Source organism: Parasteatoda tepidariorum, chromosome 5, assembly GCF_982258835.1.
Source record: "Parasteatoda tepidariorum strain Cologne lab strain chromosome 5, Ptep-v5.0, whole genome shotgun sequence".
Taxonomy (NCBI): domain Eukaryota; kingdom Metazoa; phylum Arthropoda; class Arachnida; order Araneae; family Theridiidae; genus Parasteatoda; species Parasteatoda tepidariorum.
The window spans coordinates 63,809,706-63,833,353 of record NC_141759.1 but is presented as its reverse complement, the minus strand read 5'-3'; the positions used below and the strand labels follow the sequence as shown (position 1 = coordinate 63,833,353).

The window sequence follows — 23,648 nt, the reverse complement described above, 5'->3', positions numbered from 1 at the left end:
ATATTTCTCTATCAGTTTGATTTATTTTCTTCATGAATTCTGTCATCTGCTTTTTCTTAGTAAGGAAAATTGGCCCAAGGAGCACAATAGTGTTGTATAATTTATCTAAAGGAAGAATTCCCCTAGCCATTCGTCTGGACCTGTGGTGGTGACTATGGTAACGAGGGGTAACAATTTCAAGTAGGGGTGTGGGGTCACTGTTGAGGACAGGTTTTGGCTCAAGTCAGCGAGAAAGAGAGATAGAGAATCTTTTTCTTCAGGCTATAGTGTTAGCCCTAGAGCAGGGCCGGATTACCCATTAGGCCAGACTAGGTCATGGCCTGGAGTCCCCAATCATTAGGGACCCCCTTAAAATGGATTTTTTGAAAATGAATTAAGAAAAATTAAGAAAAACAATGATTTTTCAAATTATTTCAAAATGTTATGATTATTTTTTAGTTCTAATTTAATAAAATAAAGTAAAATTTAATTTATTATTATTTATTTTAATTTTAAATATGCTTTCTTAAATGTAAAGATACATAAATACTTTTATATTTGAATAAATAAAAAATATATGAGAAAAAAATTTAATCTAAGTGCCCCAAAAATTTGAATGGCCTAGTGCCCGCGTACTCTTAATTCGCCCCTGACCTCGAGTGAAGAGAAGCTACCCTCCCTGAAATGTGATATTCTTGTTTCCATAAAGCAGCAGACGGCTTCAGACTTTGTGGCGGGAGGAATTCTTACCACAGACAAACTATATATTGAACCATCATATGTAGTACCTTGGACCATGTTGGATGCTACACCATGGATAACACTCACTTTAAATTATTTTCTTCTAAACTCGTTAGTTTATTAAATTCGGATATTCAGATTATGAAAACTTATCTCTAACGAAGCTTACAAATCACCTGTATTAGCTAACATGATTCCTAAACGTAATAAAGAACAATATTTTATTGATATTTACTCAGATCACTGAAATATTTTGCTTGCAATAAGTGTACGTCTATTGTGCTAAAAATAAGAAAATTATGTCTTGATATGTTCTTCCGAATTTCTTCATGGATATTTTTTCTCGTGAATACAGCTATAAGACATTTTCTATTCGCAAAAATTCCTGACATAATTATTATGCGTGCAAAATTGTAATTAATCGTACCTCCGATGCCCTGTGTTTGAAATTCGATGAAGAATTTTCAAAAAGAAAACAGTAAAATTTAAAATATTTTTTTTGAAATTTTTATTTATTATCATGGAGAAGACGTGTTGCAATTAGTGTAGTACAACACGTCTAGTAAATACCATTCTAGTCTAATCGACGCACTTGTATTCTTTTAGTAAAACTTCAACCGACAATGTGATTCAACCTCAGTGATAGAGTTTCTGCAAGCCGGTTTGGAAGCAATTCCGGACTTGTTCACAAAAACTTGAATTTAAAAGGAATGAAAAAGGTTTAAACAGCTCTGGACGAGTAACTCTTGTCATCCAGAAAGATAATTGGAAAAAATGTCGAATTAATAAAAGTTTCCTATCGGTCTAAATCCAGTCAAGGAAATTTTGAAATATAAGTTTTTTTCCCCCACAATGGTGCAATGCCATGTTATTTTATGAGAACATGACAATTTTCTGTCCAAGTTTGAAGCGTTAAAATTTTTAGTACATTTCGAAAGACGCAAATTAAAAAAAAAAATTTTAGTACATTTTGAAAGACACAAATTAAAAATATATTTTTTAGTACATTTTAAAGGACACAAATTAAAAATAAAATTTTTTATCCAGGAAAAAAAATTGCATAATAAAAAATAATGATGAATCCTTTTCATAATTTTTTATTGCTCTTCATTGTTGCCTTCCTCTTTCATGTTTCTTTTCGTTATGTTTTCAATGACAAAAATTTTATTTTATTTTTTCTACTTTTTAGTAATTTTCCAATTTAAATCTTAATAATTTTCCTTGGTGATTGATTCAATATGAATACATTCTAATTTTGTTCGAGCAATAATGTCTCTTTTCGGAATTAAATATTATCTCGTGTTCATTTTAATAATAGAATTGCCTTGTGTTTTATTGTCAATATTTTTTTTTAAAAAATGCTCTGTTTTCAATTTAATAACCTATATTAACAAAAAATATTTTTAAACTTTTAAAAATAGAAGTTTTTATTCGATTTATTTTTACCTTTCAATCAGAATTTTTTAACAAAAGCTTATTTTTCAACAAAGAACTTTCTTCTTTTACTTTTTAACATAGGCCGCAGAAGGGGAAATTAACAATCAAGCCAAGCAAATTCAAGCTGTTGTTCAAACCGGCCAGGACTTGATTGCCGCCAGTCATTTCAGTTCCGAAAGTATTCAAGAAAGAATCAATGAAATTCAAACAATGCTCAGTAATCTATCTAATTTGCAGCAGCAACGAATGAAAAGGTTAACTGATGCCGTTGATTACCATCAGGTAAGGTATTAATCAGGTGAGGAAATATATACAGCGATTAGAATTGAACTTCATCAACGCTATTTGTTCAGAGTCACAATAACATGAAATTCGAATAGCTGATACTAAACGAGCAAAATGTGTTTACAAAAAATTAAAAGAATAAAACTAAAGAAATAGTGTAAGAAAATCCTGATAAGTGGTGCTGTTATTCTGATAAAACATTTGCAAAAAAAGTGGCGTTTGTGCGCCATAGGCAGAAAGCGAAACTGATATTAGAGAGATTTCGCACTCCCACCTAACATCTCAGAAATGCGCATCCGTAGGGAATGTTCTGCGCAAGCTCTGTAGAGAATTTAGGTTGCATGGTCAGTGCACTGCTCTGAGTGACGCTGATACCTGAGTGTGCGCCGGAATACGTTACAGGATAGAACAAAATCTCTTTAATAGTGTTAAGAACAAACACTACAATGTGTGACAAGCATAGCACTGACAGATATTTCTAGCATCTTGATAATCAATGCCGACCTTAAAAAACAAAAATTAATAGCTGAAATCAATGTTATTTATAATTGCGAAATTGTTTTAGTGCAATAGCGTTATTTATTAATTTTAAATGCTTTACAATTAATTCTTCCGAGTTTCAGAATGAATTAGTAATATTTATTAATTTTTAAACATTTCTTAGTGAATTCGTATTATTTATTGCTTTTAAGTGGTTAATGAATGTTTTTCTTTTCTTTTTTATCAAATATTCCTATATAATTTAGTGTTTTTATAGAGTTTCTTTGTGAATTATTATTCTTGTAACGATTATTGTGAAATTAATGATCTTTTTTTTTGTCGTTCATGATACATTAGTATGTTTTTATAGTGGTTCTTAGCAAATTAATGTATTTCTAATCGTTTTTGTTTTGTTAATTAGTGTTTCTGTTTCATGAATCAAAAGTGTTTGTTCTGATTTCGCAAATAGAATATAAGTATTTATGCATTTTTTTTAAAGGAAAAAATCTTAATTTTAAATTAATAAAAGTATATATATATTATTTTTCTAATTAATAATTATTATTTTAATTATGTATATATTTTATAGTTTTTTACCGATGCTGATGATGTTGATACTTGGATGCTTGATACATTACGATTGGTATCGAGTGAAGATATTGGTAGAGACGAGGCAAATGTGCAGTCGTTGCTGAAAAAACATAAAGTATAAAAATACATTTTATTTAAAACTGCATGGATTAATATAAACTTCAATAAAAAAATTTATAAGTACTAATTTATGCTAAACCAAATTTCTAGGATACTACTGATGATTTGAAACATTTTGCGAATGTTATTGATTCCTTGCATCAACAAGCTGGGAACCTTGGAGATGAAGTAAGCATCTTTTAAATTACTGAATCAATTGAAATACAGAGGGATCAATCTAGTGCTGCATGCAAAGAAGCTGAAACAGCGTGAAAAAACAAAAATTAAACAAATATGTCTATCTCATTGGACATATTTATGTCTTTTCACATTGTTTTAACTTTGTTTGCAAAACTTGAGTTATTTATAGCACTTTTCATAAATGTATGAATTGATTAGGCCCGCATAATATTTATAGTTTTATTGCATGTTTATAATCCTATATTAAAGCAAGATTACAAACCTATAAATTATTAACTTAAAATAGATTATAAAAACTAAGTGGATTATAAGTTCATAATAAAACGAGTCAACGGAGCAGTTATCTTCAATTTATCCAACGTCATTCAATGGATGATCATAGATTTAATATTTCCGTTATTATGGAGACCATTCATTTTTTATACTATACAAACAGTAGATTTTTCACTTATTTGTTTACGTAGTTAGCTTTGGAATTGTTTTTGTAAGGTTTAAATGCATATTAAAGTCATCGTGCCATTAGGGCAATCATTACTATGAATTTTAATATAATGAGTGAATAAATAAATGATAAATTAGAAAAGTAACAAAGCAAATCAAGGAACCCTTTATTTGGCAAATTTACAAATCAGATAATCGGAGTAAGAATGAATTAGCGTATTTATGAATCAGTAAATTTGCTTATTAATGAATCAACGATGAATGAATAAGTTAATAAACAGTCGTATTTGGAAATAAATTAATAAATTCATTTAAATTTAAAGAAAAAATCTTTATTAATTAATATAATTTGTGGTACAAAAGTCAACCAGAATTTTTTGTAAATTTTGTTTAATAATCATTTTTATAAACCGAGTTTAAAACTAATATTTTTTGTTTGAATTGTGAAATTTTCATTAGTCAAAAAGTTTATTAAAAGGAAAGAGTTTACTTAGAATTTAAGTTTTCTTTTACATTTAATTTCTGTTATTTATAAATTATACAATGAACACCTGTTTTTATTTGGTTAACTTTAGGACCGAACTGCACCTGATGTTTTGCAAAGACTTGAGAGCATTGATCGTAGGTATAAAGAATTGGTTGAATTAGCCAAGTTAAGAAAACAGAGGCTTCTAGACGCCCTTTCTCTGTATAAACTTTTTAACGAAGCTGATGGTATTAAACAATGGATTGCTGAAAAGGTACATTTAATCTTTTTAATTAGTGCTTAATTAGATCTTTAATTTAAAAAGGCTAATATAAAAATAGATCTCAACAATCAAGATGCAGGAAATAATACAATTTATTAACTTATGTTATACAATTTAGTCCAGAAATTATAAAACTATGCTAAAATTTGTGTTTGGATGTTGTTGCAGAAGCTCTTTGCATTCTCTTTGTACAAACGCTCTTTGTTACTACGCCAAGAAACTCTAATATATTATGGATTTAAAAATTTTTGTAAAAGGTCGGTGCTTTCAGTTCGTGCAACCAATGAAAAATTCATCTCTATTTTGAATTTACACAACACATTCGATCTCTCTTTTATCAAATCTCTATCAACTGCAACTTCCGAGTTTTACCGGAAAATTCAGAAAATTTTGAAAAGATGATAATAATAAAATAATGTTCTACTTTTTTTAAACTAATTCTGACCAACAAGACATTTTAATAATTTAGAAAAGATTTTGGTTAGTTATAAAAATTTAAGCCAGGAATGGTAAAACTATACTTGGTGGTTGTTTCAAATATTCTTCGTGCTTCTTTTGTGCAAAAGCTTTTTGTTGATAAGCAAAGAAATGCCAAAGGATATGTATTTCAAAAAATATATATATACTTTTTTTAAGGGTTAGTGTTTCCGTTCGAACAATTTAATTCACTTTTACCTCATTTTACAATCACGTTTCTACCAAATCCAACCTAACAACTTCTCCAAGTTCTACCCGAAGATCTCGCTAAATTAATAAAAAAAAGTGCCTAATCGATGTCAAAAAATTTCCTTTAAACTGATTCTTATCAACAAAATATTTAAATAATTTTAAGATTTTTTTAAAACGAGTAGCCATATTCAGAAAATACTTGCCTAAAATGCCTGTCAAAATCAGAAAGAAACCCTGTTAAAAGTATGGGATATGAAGCTTTTAAAACAAGTAATATATCTTCATATCTCTTAAATTTACATTTTTACAGTGCAAAGAAATTCGTGTATTAAGGTTTAACAATTAAACTTTACTTCTTAACAAAGCCTATATTTGAATTTAACATTTTTATTACAATTTTACTAAACATAGTATGCCATTAGATCATTCTTGTATTTGTAGTTTTTATTTCTATGATCTAAATCTGTGTAATTAAGTTTTGTGTTTTGACATCCGTATGGCCAAATTAAATTAAAATTGAAAAATGATACGATGATGCAATGTCCGCAGATGATGATATATGCAGATGATGTAGGTAATTTTGATTTTTTTTTTTTTTTTTTTTTTTTTTTTTTTTTTGTCTTGTGACTATCGAATAATATTTGGGTAATCAATATTCTATACATATTTTATTGAAAATCCCTGTAGTTTTAAAAGTTACATAAAGTAACGCAGTACAATGTAAAATTTTCTGAACATCATAGTATGTTCTGTTTTAACTACGAAATGCTTTTCATTTCTGTTAATGAAAAAATTAATGTTAATGAAATTTGTTATTATTAAATTTAATTAATGTTAATGAAATTTGTTGTAATGAAAATGAGTTAATGTTAATGAAATTTTTTCATTAACATTAATGAATTTTTTCAGTAATGTTAATGAAGAAAAAAATTTTATCCAATATTTTTAAAAAATAGTGTAAAAACTTAAAGGAATAACTTCGTATTATTAATTTTAAAATTTATGATACTTCACTAGGTATAAATTTGTGTAAGGCATGCAAATTATTTACAAAAATGTCTTTTATATTTGTAGGAAAAAATGCTAGACTCAATGGTAATGAACAATGATATCGAAGATATTGAAGTGATGAGACACCGTTTCGAAGGTTTTGAGCAAGAAATGAACGCTAATGCTTCGAGAGTTGCTGTCGTGAATCAGCTAGCACGACAATTACTCCATGTTGATCACCCTAATTCTGAAGAAATCTTAGCACAACAGAGTTTATTAAATGAAAGGTTTGTCTATTTTTAATGATAAACAACTTGTAATCAAAGTTATACAGGCATATACACCGAAGAGCCATTACATTATGATCACCCTCCATCTATAACAATGGGCTCGCCCAGGTTTTCAGGGTTTCTCGCCCAGGAACAATGTCTTCATGGGGCACATTAGGACCCATAATCCTCATACAACAATCCCTGACGTCTGTAAGCTTCTTGAACATAGTTCACCCATTCATGGTAACAGTTTTTCCTGCGTGGGATGGTGTTTACCAACAGGATAATGTACCATGTCATAAGAGTCGAATCGTCATGGCTTGGTTCGAGGAACATTCCAGTAACTTTCAAGTCATGTCTTGGCCCCCAAATTCACCTGACCTTAATCCAATCGAGCATTTATGATCCTACTTGGAAAACCAAATTCATGCTGCCACGCTACCCCCTCGCAATGTGAGGGAATTGCAGAACCAGTTGGTGAGCGCTTGGTACCAGATACCTCAGACTACCTATCAGCACCTTGTGGAATCAATGACACGGTGGGTGCCGTCAGTTTTGAGGACTTAAGGTGGTCCTACATTTTATTAGCAGAGTGGTCATAATGTAATGGCTCTTCGGTGTAAGTGTGCTTTAATTAAAAAACACTAATTTGTCTCAAAGTTGATAATGTTTGTGATATTAATAAAAGCAGTAATCAAAAGTACTAATAGTTTGTTAAATTTCTTAAAGAAAAAAAATTTATGGTGAGCATGAATTCGCAAATGTTTTCAAACTTTATTTTTTCTTCGTAGGTGGTCTGCTTTGAAAGATGCCGCAGAACGAAAGAAAGCTCAAATTGCATCGACTCATGGCATTCAATCATTTCATATCGAGTGTAAAGAAACTATTGTAAGTCTAGTGAAATTTATTTCAAAACAAAATGTATTCACTATAGAACTTAGAGCAACTTATTTATTTTCAAAACTTAATCAATACAGAACTTAATGCATTAAAAATTTGGATTAACCGAGATAGTCAAGAAACGTTTCATCCCGGATAAGCCAAAATCCTTGATAATCAAATTTATGCAAAGTTTGTTTAATTATTTTAAAGTAGAAAAAAAAATTAGTTTTAAAAAAAGCATTTAGTAAAAAGCAGTAGTTTAAAAAAAGCATTTAGTAAAAAGCAGTAGTTTGAAAAAAGCATTCTTTAAAACTTGTCTTAAGTAATTAAAAATAAATGAAATATTTTTCGTAATTAGACATGGATTGAAGAGAAAAAGAAGTTACTGGAAGCGACAGAAGACCTCGGCGATGATTTGGTTGGTATTATGACTTTACAAAGAAGACTGAGCGGTATGGAACGAGATTTAGCTGCTATTCATACAAAAGTAAGTATAAATCTGATACATATAATGCATTATAGATGAACTTTTGTAGAGGTGTCTAAGCCAGTGGCGTACGCAAGGGAGGGGTTTAGGGGTTCAAACACCCCCCTTGAGCTCAAACAAAATTGCAAAAATAAAAATTTTAGCTGAAATTTTGCGAGCTATTATTTTTTAAGACTATACATTTTTGTTTACATTATGCCTACTTTTTTTTCCTCACGGTATTTCTCAGAATACTGAAAAAACATTTACTATAATAGGGTTGTACTTTTAAGACCAAATTCACGTGATACTGTTACGGACTGGTTCCTTTCGGTCCTGCCAGTATAGATTTCGAAACTGGCTGTCATTCGCGAGGTCTTTACGCGATGATTCTGGAATCCTAGACGTTCTGTCGTCTTTGAGACAGTTCGAGAATTTTGGAGATGCAGTGAAAAATTATATAAAAGGGGGAACGGAGTACAGTGGATTTAGTTAGTCAGACTAAGAGTTATCTCTGCTGCTTGTCTTTCGGAACTTGTCGCTAAATCTGTTTTGTTTTGTGTTAACAAAAAGTTCCTTCAATCACCGAATCCGTCGTCGCCACTATTTCGACTAGTGAAGAAATCAGTAACAATACCATTGGAGATACTGTGCTCGTTGAAGTTATTCATTCCAGCTCGAAACTTTGAGATCGTAGCAAAGCGGATATTTCCGTGCCAATATATATATATATATATATATATATATATATATATATATATATATATATTTTTTTTTTTTTTTTTTTTTTTTTTTTTTTTTTTTGCTGTTCTTGGATCTTCGCTGTTCTTTGGTTGTTCTTGGATGTCAAAACGCAAGAATTTAACAATTTTTAATTATTTCGAGAAAAAATCATGACCTGAAATTAGTGAGGTGACAGTATCTAGTACCAATGTAAGTTTTTCTGTTGCACAGAAATGTGATACTTCCGTTGAAGAAAACGTTTCTAGCATAACAAAATCTGATGAATGTGAAAGTGACCTTCAAAGTGTTACTTCCTACCCATATGACGTTGGACTTTTTTCAGAAGATATTGCATTATGTTCTTAAACTTAAAAAATCAAATCAAAATTTAACTAAGCAATGTTGTCTAAATAAAAAGTCAAAATTGTCTAGCTGTCTAAATTAGGGAAATACTAGTGCTTTATTACAGACTCGAATTTCTTTTAGTAGTTTCAGAAAATTATGAACACCCCCCTTGAAAAAATTCTGCGTACGCCACTGGTCTAAGCCAGAAGCTAAACTATATCACTGACTAGAGTAATTCAATTAATAGCCGTAACTTTATGGTTGTGAATGGCAACCAAGGCTTACACTATTCCTATTGGATGATTCTTATTTATATTCCAATGGAAACATATTCCTATTGAATGCAACTAGTAACTGGTTGATCATTGAGGAATTTTAAGAAAAGCAGGTAAGTGAAGTGACAGCTTAGGTCAGCTTAGACGCATCTCTATATATAACTTAAAATAAAAAATACATACCATAAGAGAAAGAGCTGAGGCCAATTTGCGTTTATCTTATTTTGCATTTACTTAAGTGGCATTCTACTCTGAACTTTTTTATACATTTTCTGAAAGTAATAAAGAGTACAAATGAATAAGTAACTATTGTTTTTTGAAGTTACAATCTTTTAGGAGCTTCAGTAACCAATACAGAAATTTATGTTACACAAAACGCCCATTATTCTTCAAACTTCAATCGCGTTTTCCACAGAACCTGTCTATCAGCTTCAGCCCATTGATACCACACAAAAACTATCCCATCGACTTTATTCCTTATTAGATGAAAAATAATTGAATTTTTCATTATTGCGCGTAAAATTATTTTTCTATTATTGAATTATTTTTATATTTATTAAAAGCAGGTAACCGTAAGTTTCAATTTCGCCTCTAAACGTTAGCTCATTTTAGGGAATCTTTAGAGCCCATCAAAAATATATTATGGCCAAAACAAGTTTGAATTTCGCTCCCAAATGTTTGCTCATTATAGAAAATCGAAAATATGATAATTTTGTAACAATTATAATTTTAATGGTGATTTCGTTAACTAGCCTTGTAAATTGCACACTGAACGATCATTGTTCCGTTTAGTTTCAGTCACTTCGCAGGTCAAAAAGGAAAAAAAAGTAGAAGAAGATAAAGAAACGATAAATTGTTTAACTTATAGAAAGTCTTAATTACGTCTAAGCCATTTTAAAACTAATTTAGAACAATGTATTTAATTCGTGATACAATTATACAGGAATACAATTGCACGTGATACTGGAAAAATTAATACCTCATGATACCTACTTTCAGAAACGAATGCTAAAACAAATTCGTTTTGCTACTTATAACAAACATAATTTAGCAATAAAATGGAAAATTTAATGAATTTTCTTGATTGATTACACTGGAGAGCAATTTTTTTTTTTTTTTTTACATTCATACAAATATTGATCTTGTCTAATTCGTGTGTGAGATTTCAAATCTAAAATTAGTTTCGTTTGTCCTATATTGTTTGTCGAAATATAGAAGTTTAAAAACGTTATACGTAACAGGGGTCGCGTAAATGTTACAACAAACTTCCAGAGGAGTTGGGGTACATAATCAGGATTAAAATTGGCAAGAAACCCATGCCCGGAAATGTCGTCGCAAGCTATGCTTCTCCTATTATGACTTGTTCAGAAGCACATGAAAAAACAGTTCATGATAGGAAAACGCCTCTATCGGCGTATAGCGACATTTCTGGTAAATTGCATAGGTTCCTATGCAATGGGCTATGAAGTTTTTTGCAACATTTACGCGAGCTATATATAACATTTTTCAATAAGTACATTTCGACAAAAATATGCTGAAATCGTTATTTTTAAAAAAAAAAACTGTAGAAAAGAGAGGAACTGATTGCAGATAGGAAATTAGTGATACGAAAGAATCGTATCTGTCAAAAAGTCTCATTCTAAGATCCGGTAAAAAATCTCATGCAACAGGAACCCCCAAAAAATTTGTTCCCCAGTTTAATCAGAGTTAAATTTAATTAAAATATTCTTAAATGTTGTTCTATAAATAAATAGTAATAATTTATTCGTTTTCATATCAGCTGGAAAATTTGAAAAAAGAAGCTGAGAAAAACAAACTTGAGCATCCAGAGGTAAGGTTCCAAATTTTCATTCTTGAAAACATTATGAGCTAAACAATTTCAACTTAATTTATTCTTTTATAGGAAGCAGAACTAATCGAAAGAAATCTTGAGCAGATAAAAGTATCGTGGGGAAAACTGACTCATCTAGTAAGAAATTTTCATGCTTTTTTTTCCCTTTTTTGATTAAACTAAGCAGTCAAAAATATCGATTCAAAATTGAATCAGAACGCCGAGATAAGTTTGAACCATAAATACCGAACCATTTTTCTTCCGCCTCAATAAGGTGTTAAGTTAACCAATTTTTTAATTTATAAAAACTGACACGTAGCGTTAAAAAAAAAAAAGATTCATGTCCACTGTAAAAAAAAATAATAAATAAATATATAAATAATAATAATAATCTGTTAAATTTTCAGAAAAAAAACTTTTAGCTAGTGTGCCAGTTTAAAACCGTTTATTTCACACAAAAATATTGTTTAAAAACGGACGCGTGACTTTTAGGCATCTATGCACTGTTATTTTAACAAACTCTTGTTTTAACAAAAAAATTCTATAAAGCAACTATGTCAGCAGTGTGGTCGGTGCGAGCCGAGTGCAGAATTCGCATGACCAAACAACGCCAGGATCGTCTTATTGGTAGGCGAGCTCTATATTCCCTGAACCACGGCGGCTCTGGTGTTTGGATATTTTATTTTATAACCATCGTTAAACCCCTATTTGTGGGTTTACTTACGACTGCTAATGTTCAACTATGTCGCCTTGCAATTTTGAACCCAATCCAGAAGACAAGGGAACTCCTGGATCAAGTATTGAGAGAAAAATTGCCTTCGTGGAGGACTTTTCTATGGATGGAACTAACCTGCATTTGCATTACATGGAGAGGAAGACCACGAGAGCTCTCCAGGGCCAGCCTGATGGCAAAGGAACTCTAACCCATGATCCGTCTACCACTGAGGATATTTTAAGTCAGCACTGTGGTCGGTGTAAACCGGATCCGGAATTAGACCAGCCATCGCAGGGATTCGAAACCGGTTCACCTCATTGGAAGGCTCTGCCTCATTGGCTCTGTCCCCCTGAGCCATCGTGGCTCTGGTGTTAGGTTATGAAGAAAAACCTTAAACTGTCTTTATTTTAAAAGTCTTGCCTATTAAAATCATATTTAAGTGTAAAAACGTTTAGAATTATTTTGTCCAAAACCTTTATAAAAATGTTTGACAATTTAACTTAGCGAAAAATTATATCTAAAGATAGATAATTACCATGTTGACTGTAGAGTATCAATTCGACGATGAAATCGAATCGCAATTATATTTATACGATGTTCAAGAACCATAAAATAATTTCTGGAATGTAAGAGCGAGAATAAAAAATAACCGCAAAATGATTTGGAAAAAAGTATTATTTTACGGTAAGCAAAACTGCATGGCAAAAACTAGAATTTGAATTTATAGTTACATTCAATATGTTTATGATTAGGGTGAAAAACAGCAAAATTCTATTTTGTGCAAAAAACAGTTTTAAACTGTTGAATAGACAAAGAAAATCCGTAAAAAAAAATACTTTTTTTAAAAAAAGCGAAAAATTTTTACAACATGCGGGTAACGATTAAAGACAGAGAAGCTCTATATTTATCTTTAAGCAGTTTTTTTTTCTGTAAAAATATGTTGTTTTTTCTGCAGAATTTACAGTTATATTTTAGAGTATTGTCAAACATGCTGATTCACTGTTTGAATCATAAGTTGAACCATAATATGGTACAACATTTCTTTTGCCTAAATGAGGCAATAATTATTTGCTTCAGAAAAATACATTTCACTTGAGTTACTGTAAGTTCACTAAAGCACAGTCAATCTAGTTTTTAAATCAGTTACCTTGTTGTAAACTTCTTTTGTTGATTTTCATGATTGATTGTTTATTTATTTATTTCAAATGTAGCTAAAAGAAAGAGATGCAAAGTTAGAAGAGGCCGGTGACCTCCACCGTTTCTTGAGAGATTTAGATCACTTCCAGACTTGGTTAACTAAATCTCAAACCGATGTTGCATCCGAAGACATACCATCAAGCCTCACGGAAGCTGAAAATCTCATAACCCAACACCAACAAATCAGAGAAGAAATCGACAACTACACTGAGGACTATAATAGTATGATGGAGTATGGTGAAAAAATTACTAGAGATCAAACCGATGCGCAATACATGTTCCTCAGAGAAGTAAGTTGAGCTTCTTGAAATTATATATATCATTTTTTTGCATTTAACTAGATTTTTTTAAATTATTCGTTAAAAGTCCTATTGTTTTATTATTTAAAGACTCAATTGAGTTTTCCTGTTGCAAAACTGCAAAAGCACCAACTTGATTTTGTTGCTGTTAATCCTTTATTTGCCAAATTAACTTCGTCGTAGTAATATGAACACGTATTCTTTATGAACAAATGCAGAGATGTTAATTTGCACCGCTTTGTAAAAAAATATTTTCTAGTGGTAACGAAGTTTAAGTTACTTTTAGTTTTGCATTTTACGTTTTAAGTAATTTTACCACGCACTACGTATCAAAAATTCAAAGTATCACATGAAATGCAATTATTATTTTATCCTTATTCTACAAGGTTCAATACTTAATTTGCCACCAATTTATTAAAATTTTTGTAGAAAGCGGAGCAGTTGGCACCCCTGCAAAGTGGTATTCGTTTTCACTCAAACTAAGTGAATGTTTTCTTCTGTTACCTAAAATATGAAGGATAAATTATTACTGTGCTTTGAAAGAGATGTAGATGAGATGAAGATTTTCAAATGTTTGGTTTGTATTATTTTGGACGCAATAATTTTGCCTATCGTGAATAAACACGGGGATGAAAAATTTGCCAATGATGAACAATGAAATAAATATAAACTAGTGGGCTGCGCCCCCTTCTCGCTAACGCTCGCCAACTCCCGAAAATTGCTATACGCAATCTTATATGGTTTGCTTCGCAAACCTAGCTCGCTTCGTTCGCTGCTAATTTAGGTACATTGCAAATGCACAAAATTCTAAGAATTCAAAACAATAATTAAAATTCATATAACAACCTTTTTTTTTAAAAAAAACACATCTTTTTAGTAAATACTAAGTCATTAAAATAAATTTGAATTCAAATAAATGACATGTAATTCGTTAAACCTATTAGAAATGTGCTATAGTATAAAATCTTAAGATAAAATTTCTAAAACTGATATCTCTTTAAAAAGGTTAAAATTTTGGCTATAATTAAGTCTATTAAAAATTGAAATAAGTGAATTGCAACGGAAAAACCTGCATAAACAAATAAATTCTAGTAAAACAAATAAATTCGCGATATAAATCAAAAATCGTCAAATAAATTCGTAATATATAAATTCGTGAAAAAAAGCGCTTTCGGCAAAATACTAAAATAGAGATCTATCGACAAAGACTATACTCACTTCTGCCTAGCTTATGCTCTCTCTGGTTATTTCAGTTTCCGTTTTTAAAAGCGCTATATGTTGAGCCATCTCAGCTAGATTTGGCATGTGACATTTTTAGTGGCAATCATTGGTCGATTTTCTAGCGTTGCCATTCGGGGAGTTGTAATGAGGCTTTTTTGTCGCCGCGTAAGAGAAATATATATATATATATATATATATATATATATATATATATATATATATATATATATATATATATATATATATATATATATATATATATATATATATATATATATATATATATATATATATATATATATATATATATATATATATATATGCGAATAACGTAATGATTAATCAACAAAAAGTTATTTTCTTGTAATTTTGCTCCCTAACATTTAAATTTGATTTATCTATGATCTTTAGATAATTTACTTTTAAGTATGAAATGTATCATTTATTTCAAATCTTAATCGTATTCTATTCCGTATGCCAAGCTTGAATTTATATTTTTACAGTTTTGCATTAGTGACAAAAACTCTCTTTTTTTTTTCAAAATTTTTATGCAAATTTCGAGCAATATTATTGTATCCTTCAATGAATCGAAAAGTGGTGTCTGTCGCTCAAGATTTGCTTCAGTTGTTTATATTTAATTTATAGAGACTACGAGCGCTTCAAGATGGTTGGACAGAACTTCTACAAATGTGGGAAAACAGACAAATGGTTTTGTCGAACAGTTTGGATCTCCAGATATTCATGCGTGATGCCAAGCAAGCGGAAGTCTTATTGAGTCAACAAGAGCACTACCTGGCTAAAGATGAAACTCCAGTAAGTAGTTAAACTCCTACTCATAAAAATAGTAATCCCAAAATTACAGCCATTGTAATCTTTGCAAAGATTCCTAATTACTTTAGAAGCTTTTGCCTTGAATTTCAAGCCAAAAATGTATATTCATCAGGCGGCGCAAGCTAATATATAAGCAATAAAAAAGCACTTTCGAAATCTAGCAAATTGCTAATGTGTAAAAAAGAACTGAAACCATAAAAACCTGTTTTATAAATCATATTTTTAAAATACGACTTTTTTAAAATTCACAAGAACTATTCGACCGATTTCGCTCAAGTTTTGTATTTTGCTCTCTATAATTCCAAATTTTTCGACTATTATTAAATAAAATAATAAAAAATAATAAATATTTAAAACTAAACTCAGCGGCGCGACAGTCCTAGAGGGCCAAGGCCTACTGTGGCCTACTGTTTTCTTGACCTTGGGATCTGGGGTGCAGGAGCAGATGTTCCGGTCAGGTGGTCAGTCGAACGCGGAAACCCCAGTGTTTAGTTCCCAAGCACGCTTGGTACTCATTTATCGACCCACTGATGGATGAAAGATAATAAATATTTACTAAAAGCTATTTTTTGCATGGGCTATCGTTGGATATACGAATTTTAGAATTGTGTGCAAAAGTTTTTTAATTCGCTTAAAAAGTTCTCGAGACATAGCAAAATACGCAAGAAGTAAAATTAACATTAAGGGGTTCAAACTTTGAAGCGCTCTCCTGACCAAATTATTGGAACCATATCTTCAAGATTGCAACTATCTCTTTTTTTTGGGCGCCAAAAATCCGAATCCGTAGAAGGAGAAAAATATGTTAAGAGCATTTTTATGTCTGATTTCTCTACTTAAAATATCTTTTGCACTAATTAACTAACATACTTGAGGTCACCCCATCAAACCATTATGATTGAGTCGTAAAACGGGAAGATCCGATCATTAGATCAAAAGTTATTCAGGGTGGTCCTTTTTCTATTTTGCACTTTGCATCTCTTAAGTTTCATTCAGACAATCAGACTGGTATTGATATTTTTAACCTCATTTCCCGTTCCAGTTATTTGACAGTTTTCGGTTGAGTTTTTGTTTACCTTTCACCTAAATCTTAATTTGCGAAACGTAATACATATTTGCATTTTTTTAAATTTAGTTTTTGACTAGTTTTCTAAATCTGTATAGTAATTGCTGTGGCTTCGGAAAAATGGTATGAGAGTTATGTATATGATAGTTCGATTTCGACGAATGACAAATGTTTTATTTCAGACTAGTCTAGAACAAGCTGAGTGTTTCATAAAAGAACATGAGACATTTTTGACAACAATGGAAGCTAATGATGAAAAGGTCAACGCTGTTATACAGTTTGCTCAAAGGTTATGTGAAGATGGTAATTTTGCTGCTGATAAAATCCATAAAAAGGCTGAAAATATGGCTGAAAGGTATTAATTTTGCATCACTTTAATGATTTTGACGCTAAATACGTACAAATGGCTGACAAAATAATAAGAACACTCTGTACTAACTCTATGTTAACAAGCAGAAATTGTTTTGGAATATTTTACACAATGAAACTGTTGGTACAGTGTGTAAGATCATACTTAAAACTTTTAGAAATGATATGTCATATTTGCCCATGCGAAATTCAGATCGACCGAAATGGAGAGAAAAAGTTTAAAACTTTTTTCCTATTTCAATATCGCTATAATTCTAAAAGCATTCTTATATAAATATCACAATCCTATAGAATCCTCAGAATTTTACAACAAATGTCTGCTTTATATCATGTACATACGCTCAATCATCACTTAAGCCTCAACCACATGGGCGACTGCAACCACACCTCAAAAATACAAAATCGATTTCTTTCAAAACAAATTACTACGATGCAGGCAAAACGCACATAGATACATGACCAACGAAAATGTACACAAAGACATGAAATTAGACAAAATCAGTCATTACATTGAAAAACTGTATAAATCATTTTACAACAAAGTCATTGACTACTGCACTACTAACTTCAACACCATATTTCAACAAGATGTAAAAACCAAATATAATCCAGTTGCTTTTTTCTTTCTATTGGACGCTGTCCTTAGTACCATTTACAAGCACTAAAGAAGTCAACGTGATACGAAGCTGCTGTCAATAACGTCCTTATCCAACTATATACATTCTATGTGACAATTTAGATTTTAATTAAATATCCACAGATTGATAGGTTGGTGTTACCTGCGGCGACAGGTACCGAGATGTAGATAATAATTGGAATTAGAATTCTCAGAAATGCTGGTATTAAAACTCGAAAGAAGTTATTAAAAAATTTTTTCCTTATTTTCGGACGATCCGAATTTCGCATTGGTAAAAATGTGACTATTTCTAAAAGGTTCAAACATTCTCTTTAAAATTGTGCCAACAGTTCTGATGTGTAAATCTTCCAAAACATTTGCTGATAAAGGTAAGATTGTTTACATACAGTTAGACGAAATAGTTCGTCACCCATCTGTACAATATTATTTTTGCAAGACAATAACATTTTTGTTCTGTTAAACAGTTATTCACAGAAAATTACACATAAATGCAAGCAGAATGTCCCCTGATGAAATCCTGGCATACATGTTTCTTTTGATCCATTTTAATTTATTTTTCTTCTCCAATTTGATTCGATCTCTATATCTTTATCTATATCTTTCTATCCCTCAAATTGAACTATTTTACAAAAAATATGTTTTATTTTACAGACGAAACGTTAATCACGAGAAAGCAACCCATAGAATGGATAAATTAAAAGATCAATTACAACTGCAGCACTTTTTACAAGATTGCAAAGAAGTAAGCATTGCGATAAGATAATTAGTATTAATTATATTATATTATATTATATTATATTATATTATATTATATTATATTATATTATATTATATTATATTATATTATATTATATTATATTATATTATATTATATTATATTATATTATATTATATTATATTATATTATATTATATTATATTATATTATATTATACTAGTGGGCTGCGCCCCCAGCTCGCTCACGCTCGCCAACCCCAGAAAATTGCTACGTAATCTTATATGGTTTGCTTAGCAAACCAAACTCGCTTCGCTCGCTACTAACTTAGGAACATTGCAAAAGCACAGAATTCTAAGAATTCAAAACAATCATTCAAATCCATATAAAAACTTTTTTTTTTAAAAAAATTACATCTTTTTAGTAAATACTAAGTCATTAAAATAAATTTGAATTCAAATAAATGACATGTAATTCGTTAAACCTATTAGAAATGTGCTATAGTATAATTCGTGATATGAATCAAAAATCGTCAAATAAATTCGTAATATATAAATTCGTGAAAAAAGCGATTTCAACAAAATTTGAAAATAGAGATCTATCGACAAAGATTACTCACTTCTGCCTAGCTTAACAGTATGACATTGCCGCAGCTGATGCTCTCTGGATATTTCAGTTTCCGTTTTTAAAAGCGCTATATGTTGAGCCACCTTATCTTGATTTGGCATGTGACATTTTTAGCCGCAATCATTGGTCGATTCGCCGTGTAAGAGAAATAGTAACGTAAATAAAACAAAGCAAACGTTGCCACCGGCGGAAAAGAAATACAGCCAAAATTTGGGAGCCACGTAAGAGATATATTAGATATATTATTACACTGAAAATTATGTTCTAGTACTGATGGAATGAATTTATTGCGTGCGCAGAATCGTATTCTGGAAAAGTAAAATGCATACTACAAGCATACTGGAATAACTTTTTAGTAATAATTGAATATAGTCAGTCCGCAGATACTAGAATATTTTAGTGTTGCTGTATTCATTACATGCAAAATGGACCGATATTCTAACTTTAATAGAAAGTTTGTGCATTGCATACATACTGAAATTTGTTCCGGTATTAATGGAATACAGTCATTACATGAATTCTAGAATGACAAAATGTATTAATTAATGCATACTTCGAATAAATGGTACATTAGCTCTACAATGTGGTATTTAAATAGCATATTTTTGAAATTTTAGCAAGATGTTATAATAAAACATTCTTCACATTTATTGCATTTTGTTTACAAATAGCTCTCTGAATGGACTCAAGAGAAGTACATCACAGCTCAAGACGATACATATCGCAGTGCTAAAACTATTCACAGCAAATGGACACGCCATCAAGCATTTGAAGCTGAAGTTATGGCCAATAAAGATAGATTAAGAAAACTGCAACAGGTACGATGCTTAATCTCCGTAAATAATATAAAAATGACCTAAGTAAAAAAATGAAACATATTGCAGTTATTGCAAAAATAAAAATCAAACCACTAAAAAAAAAAGATTAACAGCCGGTATTTAAATTTTCAGTTACTTTTTCGAATAAATATAATGCAACTTTTATTTTAATTGCAATTGTTGTTGTTTTTCTTGTATGCATGTACATTTGATTGATATTATGATTCTTTTATTTCAATGGATGAATAGTATTAAGGCAGTTTGCTTTATTGTCCAGAATCCTAAACGCGTTTAGTAAAAAAAAAATTAAAGCATCTATACAAAAATAAAACTATAAATTTTTTAATACACTTAAATTCCTTATTAGCTTTTTTTTATTTTGAAATTAATAAGAAAAATAAAATTTGAATATTTAGGGTGAGAATTTTTTTACAGAGAAATATATCGTGTATTCAACACCAGGAAAAAACTATAGACAGAGACACTTACCTAAATCTAGCTTTGATTATACTACATCATACTTGAAAAAAGAATGGACACTTTTTCAAAAATTACAGAGGGATACTAAACTCAGATATTGATTTGAGATACATGTTTGGGTGTTTAGAAAACATTGAAGTTGCTTATTGTTTTAACTCTTTTAGAATTTTTAAGCCACTTTAAAATCACAGAGCAAAATATTCACATCTAATCCGTATTTTTTTTTCAATTTTTATACTTTCAACCATTGTTTTAAGAAATAAGCGTCGCTAAATTAGAAATCAAGTTAAAATATGGTAAACCAAGAATTTGAGTAAGTGTTAAATAAGTTTTGAAAATATCTCAATTAGTAAATTTTACAAAAACAGTGATATATATATATATATATTGGACAGAACAAGTTTTGATAACTACCTATAACTTGTCATTAAGTTGGAACGTTAAAAATAGACAACTATTTTAGTGCTCTGTCACAAAGTGTCATTAACTGATTCGTTGGAGTTTAAAGACGAATGTAATATGAACTATTGTAATAAGAAATAATAAGTAGAGGCCATGCACTAATAAGTTAGTAAGTTCAAAATTCAATGCAAAATCGTAAACTTTCGACATAAAATGAATAATAAAATTCAGCAAAAATAAGAGTAAGAAATGAAATATTCACAATACTTATGTACAATAAGTAAGTCAAGTTAAAACATAATTCCAAAATGACTTGACATACTAACTAAGACTAAATAATTTAGAATAATTATTTAACATTAACTCATATCAATTAAGCCAAAAAAATTGCATAAGTCCGTTTTTCTGTTCATGTGATGGCCCAGTCATTCTGGTAGGTTATGACTCGTTTCTGGGTTAGTCATCATCCGAATGTTATCACTTGATTACCTATCAATTGACCCAAGAATTAAAACCCTTATGCAACTGAAACAAATTTCGAGCAAGCTACTGTTTTTCAAAAAAAAATGTCCGACAACTTGAAGCTGTGTAATACCGTGTATGTAAATAAAAGAACTTAACTGAGATTAGCTTAAGTAAAATCGGGTAATTAACTAGACTTTAAGCTCTTAGGTTTAAGCGCTTAGGTATTTTTATGGAGAGAAAAATAAATAAAAATTGGTAGCTCAATAATTTTTCTTCAAATTTATTTTAAAAAAGACAAGGTGTTCGTATTACCTTAATTTTTTAACGAAATAGATTTTGATCTGTTTTAAAAAATTTTTTACTGAAATTGTAGCTGATACTGAAAAAATCAATCTAATTTATGCGCAAATGTCTTACCATTTTGCACAAAGGCCTTTCGTAAACTTTTTACATCACTACAAAAAGTTAGGATTTTCCACGGTGACAACGACCTAGAACAATTTATAAAGTAGAAGAAAAAAGATTGAATAACCCTGATGGCCACCTAACCTTTCATTACTTGATTACCAATTTTCCCAATTTTCTGGAAGTATTTTATTTTTATATATTTAAAGTAGTAGCATAATTTGACTTAAACTTATTTGTACTACCATTATATATGATATAAAAGGTTTGGTAATTTTTCGGTGCTCAAAAAGTTTTGTTCAAGTTTTGTTAATTTCGCTATTACTAAGAAAACTTTTCTAAAAAAGTGAGGGTGTTGGCTGCAATTTCGTCACCTTAGTTAGGTATGCTTAAAGTTTGGTAATAAAATCAGATACACTTAGCTTATTTTAAGTGTTATTTATTAATGTTTAAATTAAATTTAAAAGAATTTTAGTAATTTTGGTTATTTGTTTAAATTTTTGGAATAGTAAAAAAAATATATGCATTAAAAATTAAGTGATGATTGGTACAGTAGTTGTGAAAAATCTTGCGAAGTGTTAGTAAAATAATAAGAAATTTAAAAAGAAAGATTTACATGTTGAAACATAAATAAACGTAATACCAATAAGAAGACTAATTTATACGGTGTCGCTGTGTATAGATATTTTAAAAAGTCATGTTTTAAAAATATTCAATGAATTACACTGCAATAGATTATTTGAGGATACTTTTTTTTATTTTATAGAGTGGTGAAGAGCTCGTTACTGAAAAAAGAAGTTGGGCTGCTATTATTTATCCTCAACTCTCTGAACTCGAACAGCAGTTTGAAGCCTTGGAAAATGCTACCAAAGACAAGGGTGAGCGGCTATTTGATGCAAACAGGCAAGTTCTCTACATGCAGACATGTGATGATATTGACGGCTGGATTACCGAATTAGAAAATCAAGTATTGCCTGCAGAAACTGGTCAAGATTTAACCAGTGTTAATCTAATACTGCAAAAACAACAAGTAAGATAAAAAAAAAACATTCTATTTCAACTAAACAAGAGCTCATTAACTGAACAGATTTAAAGATCTATATTTTTAAGGGTAAAAAAATGTGATATTTAGCGAGCACCGTATGATATTAGAGAGACTAGAGAAATTTTGCATATTCACCTTGCATGCGGCATGTTCCTCAACGTAAGATCTGGGCAACACAGCTACCCCCAAACAAACTTCGCGCAGAACCTACGCATGAGAACGCGGGATGCAACGAGAGAATGCGATATTTTTTAATTGCGCACGTTCTCGTGAGTATGTTCTGTTGTAGAGAAATCTGTTTGGCGTTTAATGAGTATGTGAACGTTCGGTTATGGCACGAGTAACTATTAAATTTCTATATTTTTTAGAAATAAATTACGTGTCGTTATGGTAACTGTGACTATGATGACTGTTCATCAAGAAGAAGAATAGTGATATAGTGAGTGAATAAGTGAGTTAATGAATGGGGTGAAAAAAATAAAGATTCCTTCAAGTCTTAGAAAAATTTAGTGTTAGCAGTAATTTCTCATTTTAAGCGACCGCTTTAACGTTTAGAGGTCTGGTTAGGCACAATTTTCTTTTACAGATGTATTTGTTTTCACAAACTAAAATATAGTGGAAGTCAAAATTGTATTAAAGAATAGAGATTTGTCTCATTTTCGGCCCAACTATTAATTTTTTGTCAGGAAAATTAAAAAACTTAATAGTGGTTTTAAGAAAATTAACAAAACTTTAATTCTCTGAATGGTCTTTGTTGTGGTAGATAAATTTGTTATAGATAGCATTATCGAATTATCAAAATAATGGAAAAGCTTCTATAATGACTCTATGTAAAAAAAAAAATTAAGCAGCCATGGAAGATTTTACACAGCAAAATTGTTAGTATAATTCAAAGGATCATGTT

At 30.3% G+C, this 23,648-nt stretch overlaps 1 protein-coding gene across 3 annotated transcripts in view; it reads left to right on the top strand.

The window, feature by feature from the left end:
- LOC107438918 (spectrin beta chain) overlaps positions 1-23,648 on the top strand; it is a 98,641-nt gene that overhangs the window by 24,399 nt on the left and 50,594 nt on the right. For all 3 annotated transcript variants that reach the window (XM_087164091.1, XM_087164089.1, XM_087164090.1), the window contains 15 exons: positions 2,239-2,439; positions 3,512-3,628; positions 3,724-3,801; positions 4,830-4,994; positions 6,747-6,949; positions 7,726-7,822; positions 8,175-8,303; positions 11,406-11,456; positions 11,529-11,594; positions 13,383-13,658; positions 15,534-15,701; positions 16,965-17,137; positions 18,440-18,530; positions 19,801-19,947; positions 22,466-22,729. In XM_087164091.1, the coding sequence (XP_087020217.1) occupies positions 2,239-2,439; positions 3,512-3,628; positions 3,724-3,801; positions 4,830-4,994; positions 6,747-6,949; positions 7,726-7,822; positions 8,175-8,303; positions 11,406-11,456; positions 11,529-11,594; positions 13,383-13,658; positions 15,534-15,701; positions 16,965-17,137; positions 18,440-18,530; positions 19,801-19,947; positions 22,466-22,729 (2,226 nt within the window). The remainder of the gene's footprint in view (positions 1-2,238; positions 2,440-3,511; positions 3,629-3,723; positions 3,802-4,829; positions 4,995-6,746; positions 6,950-7,725; positions 7,823-8,174; positions 8,304-11,405; positions 11,457-11,528; positions 11,595-13,382; positions 13,659-15,533; positions 15,702-16,964; positions 17,138-18,439; positions 18,531-19,800; positions 19,948-22,465; positions 22,730-23,648) is intronic.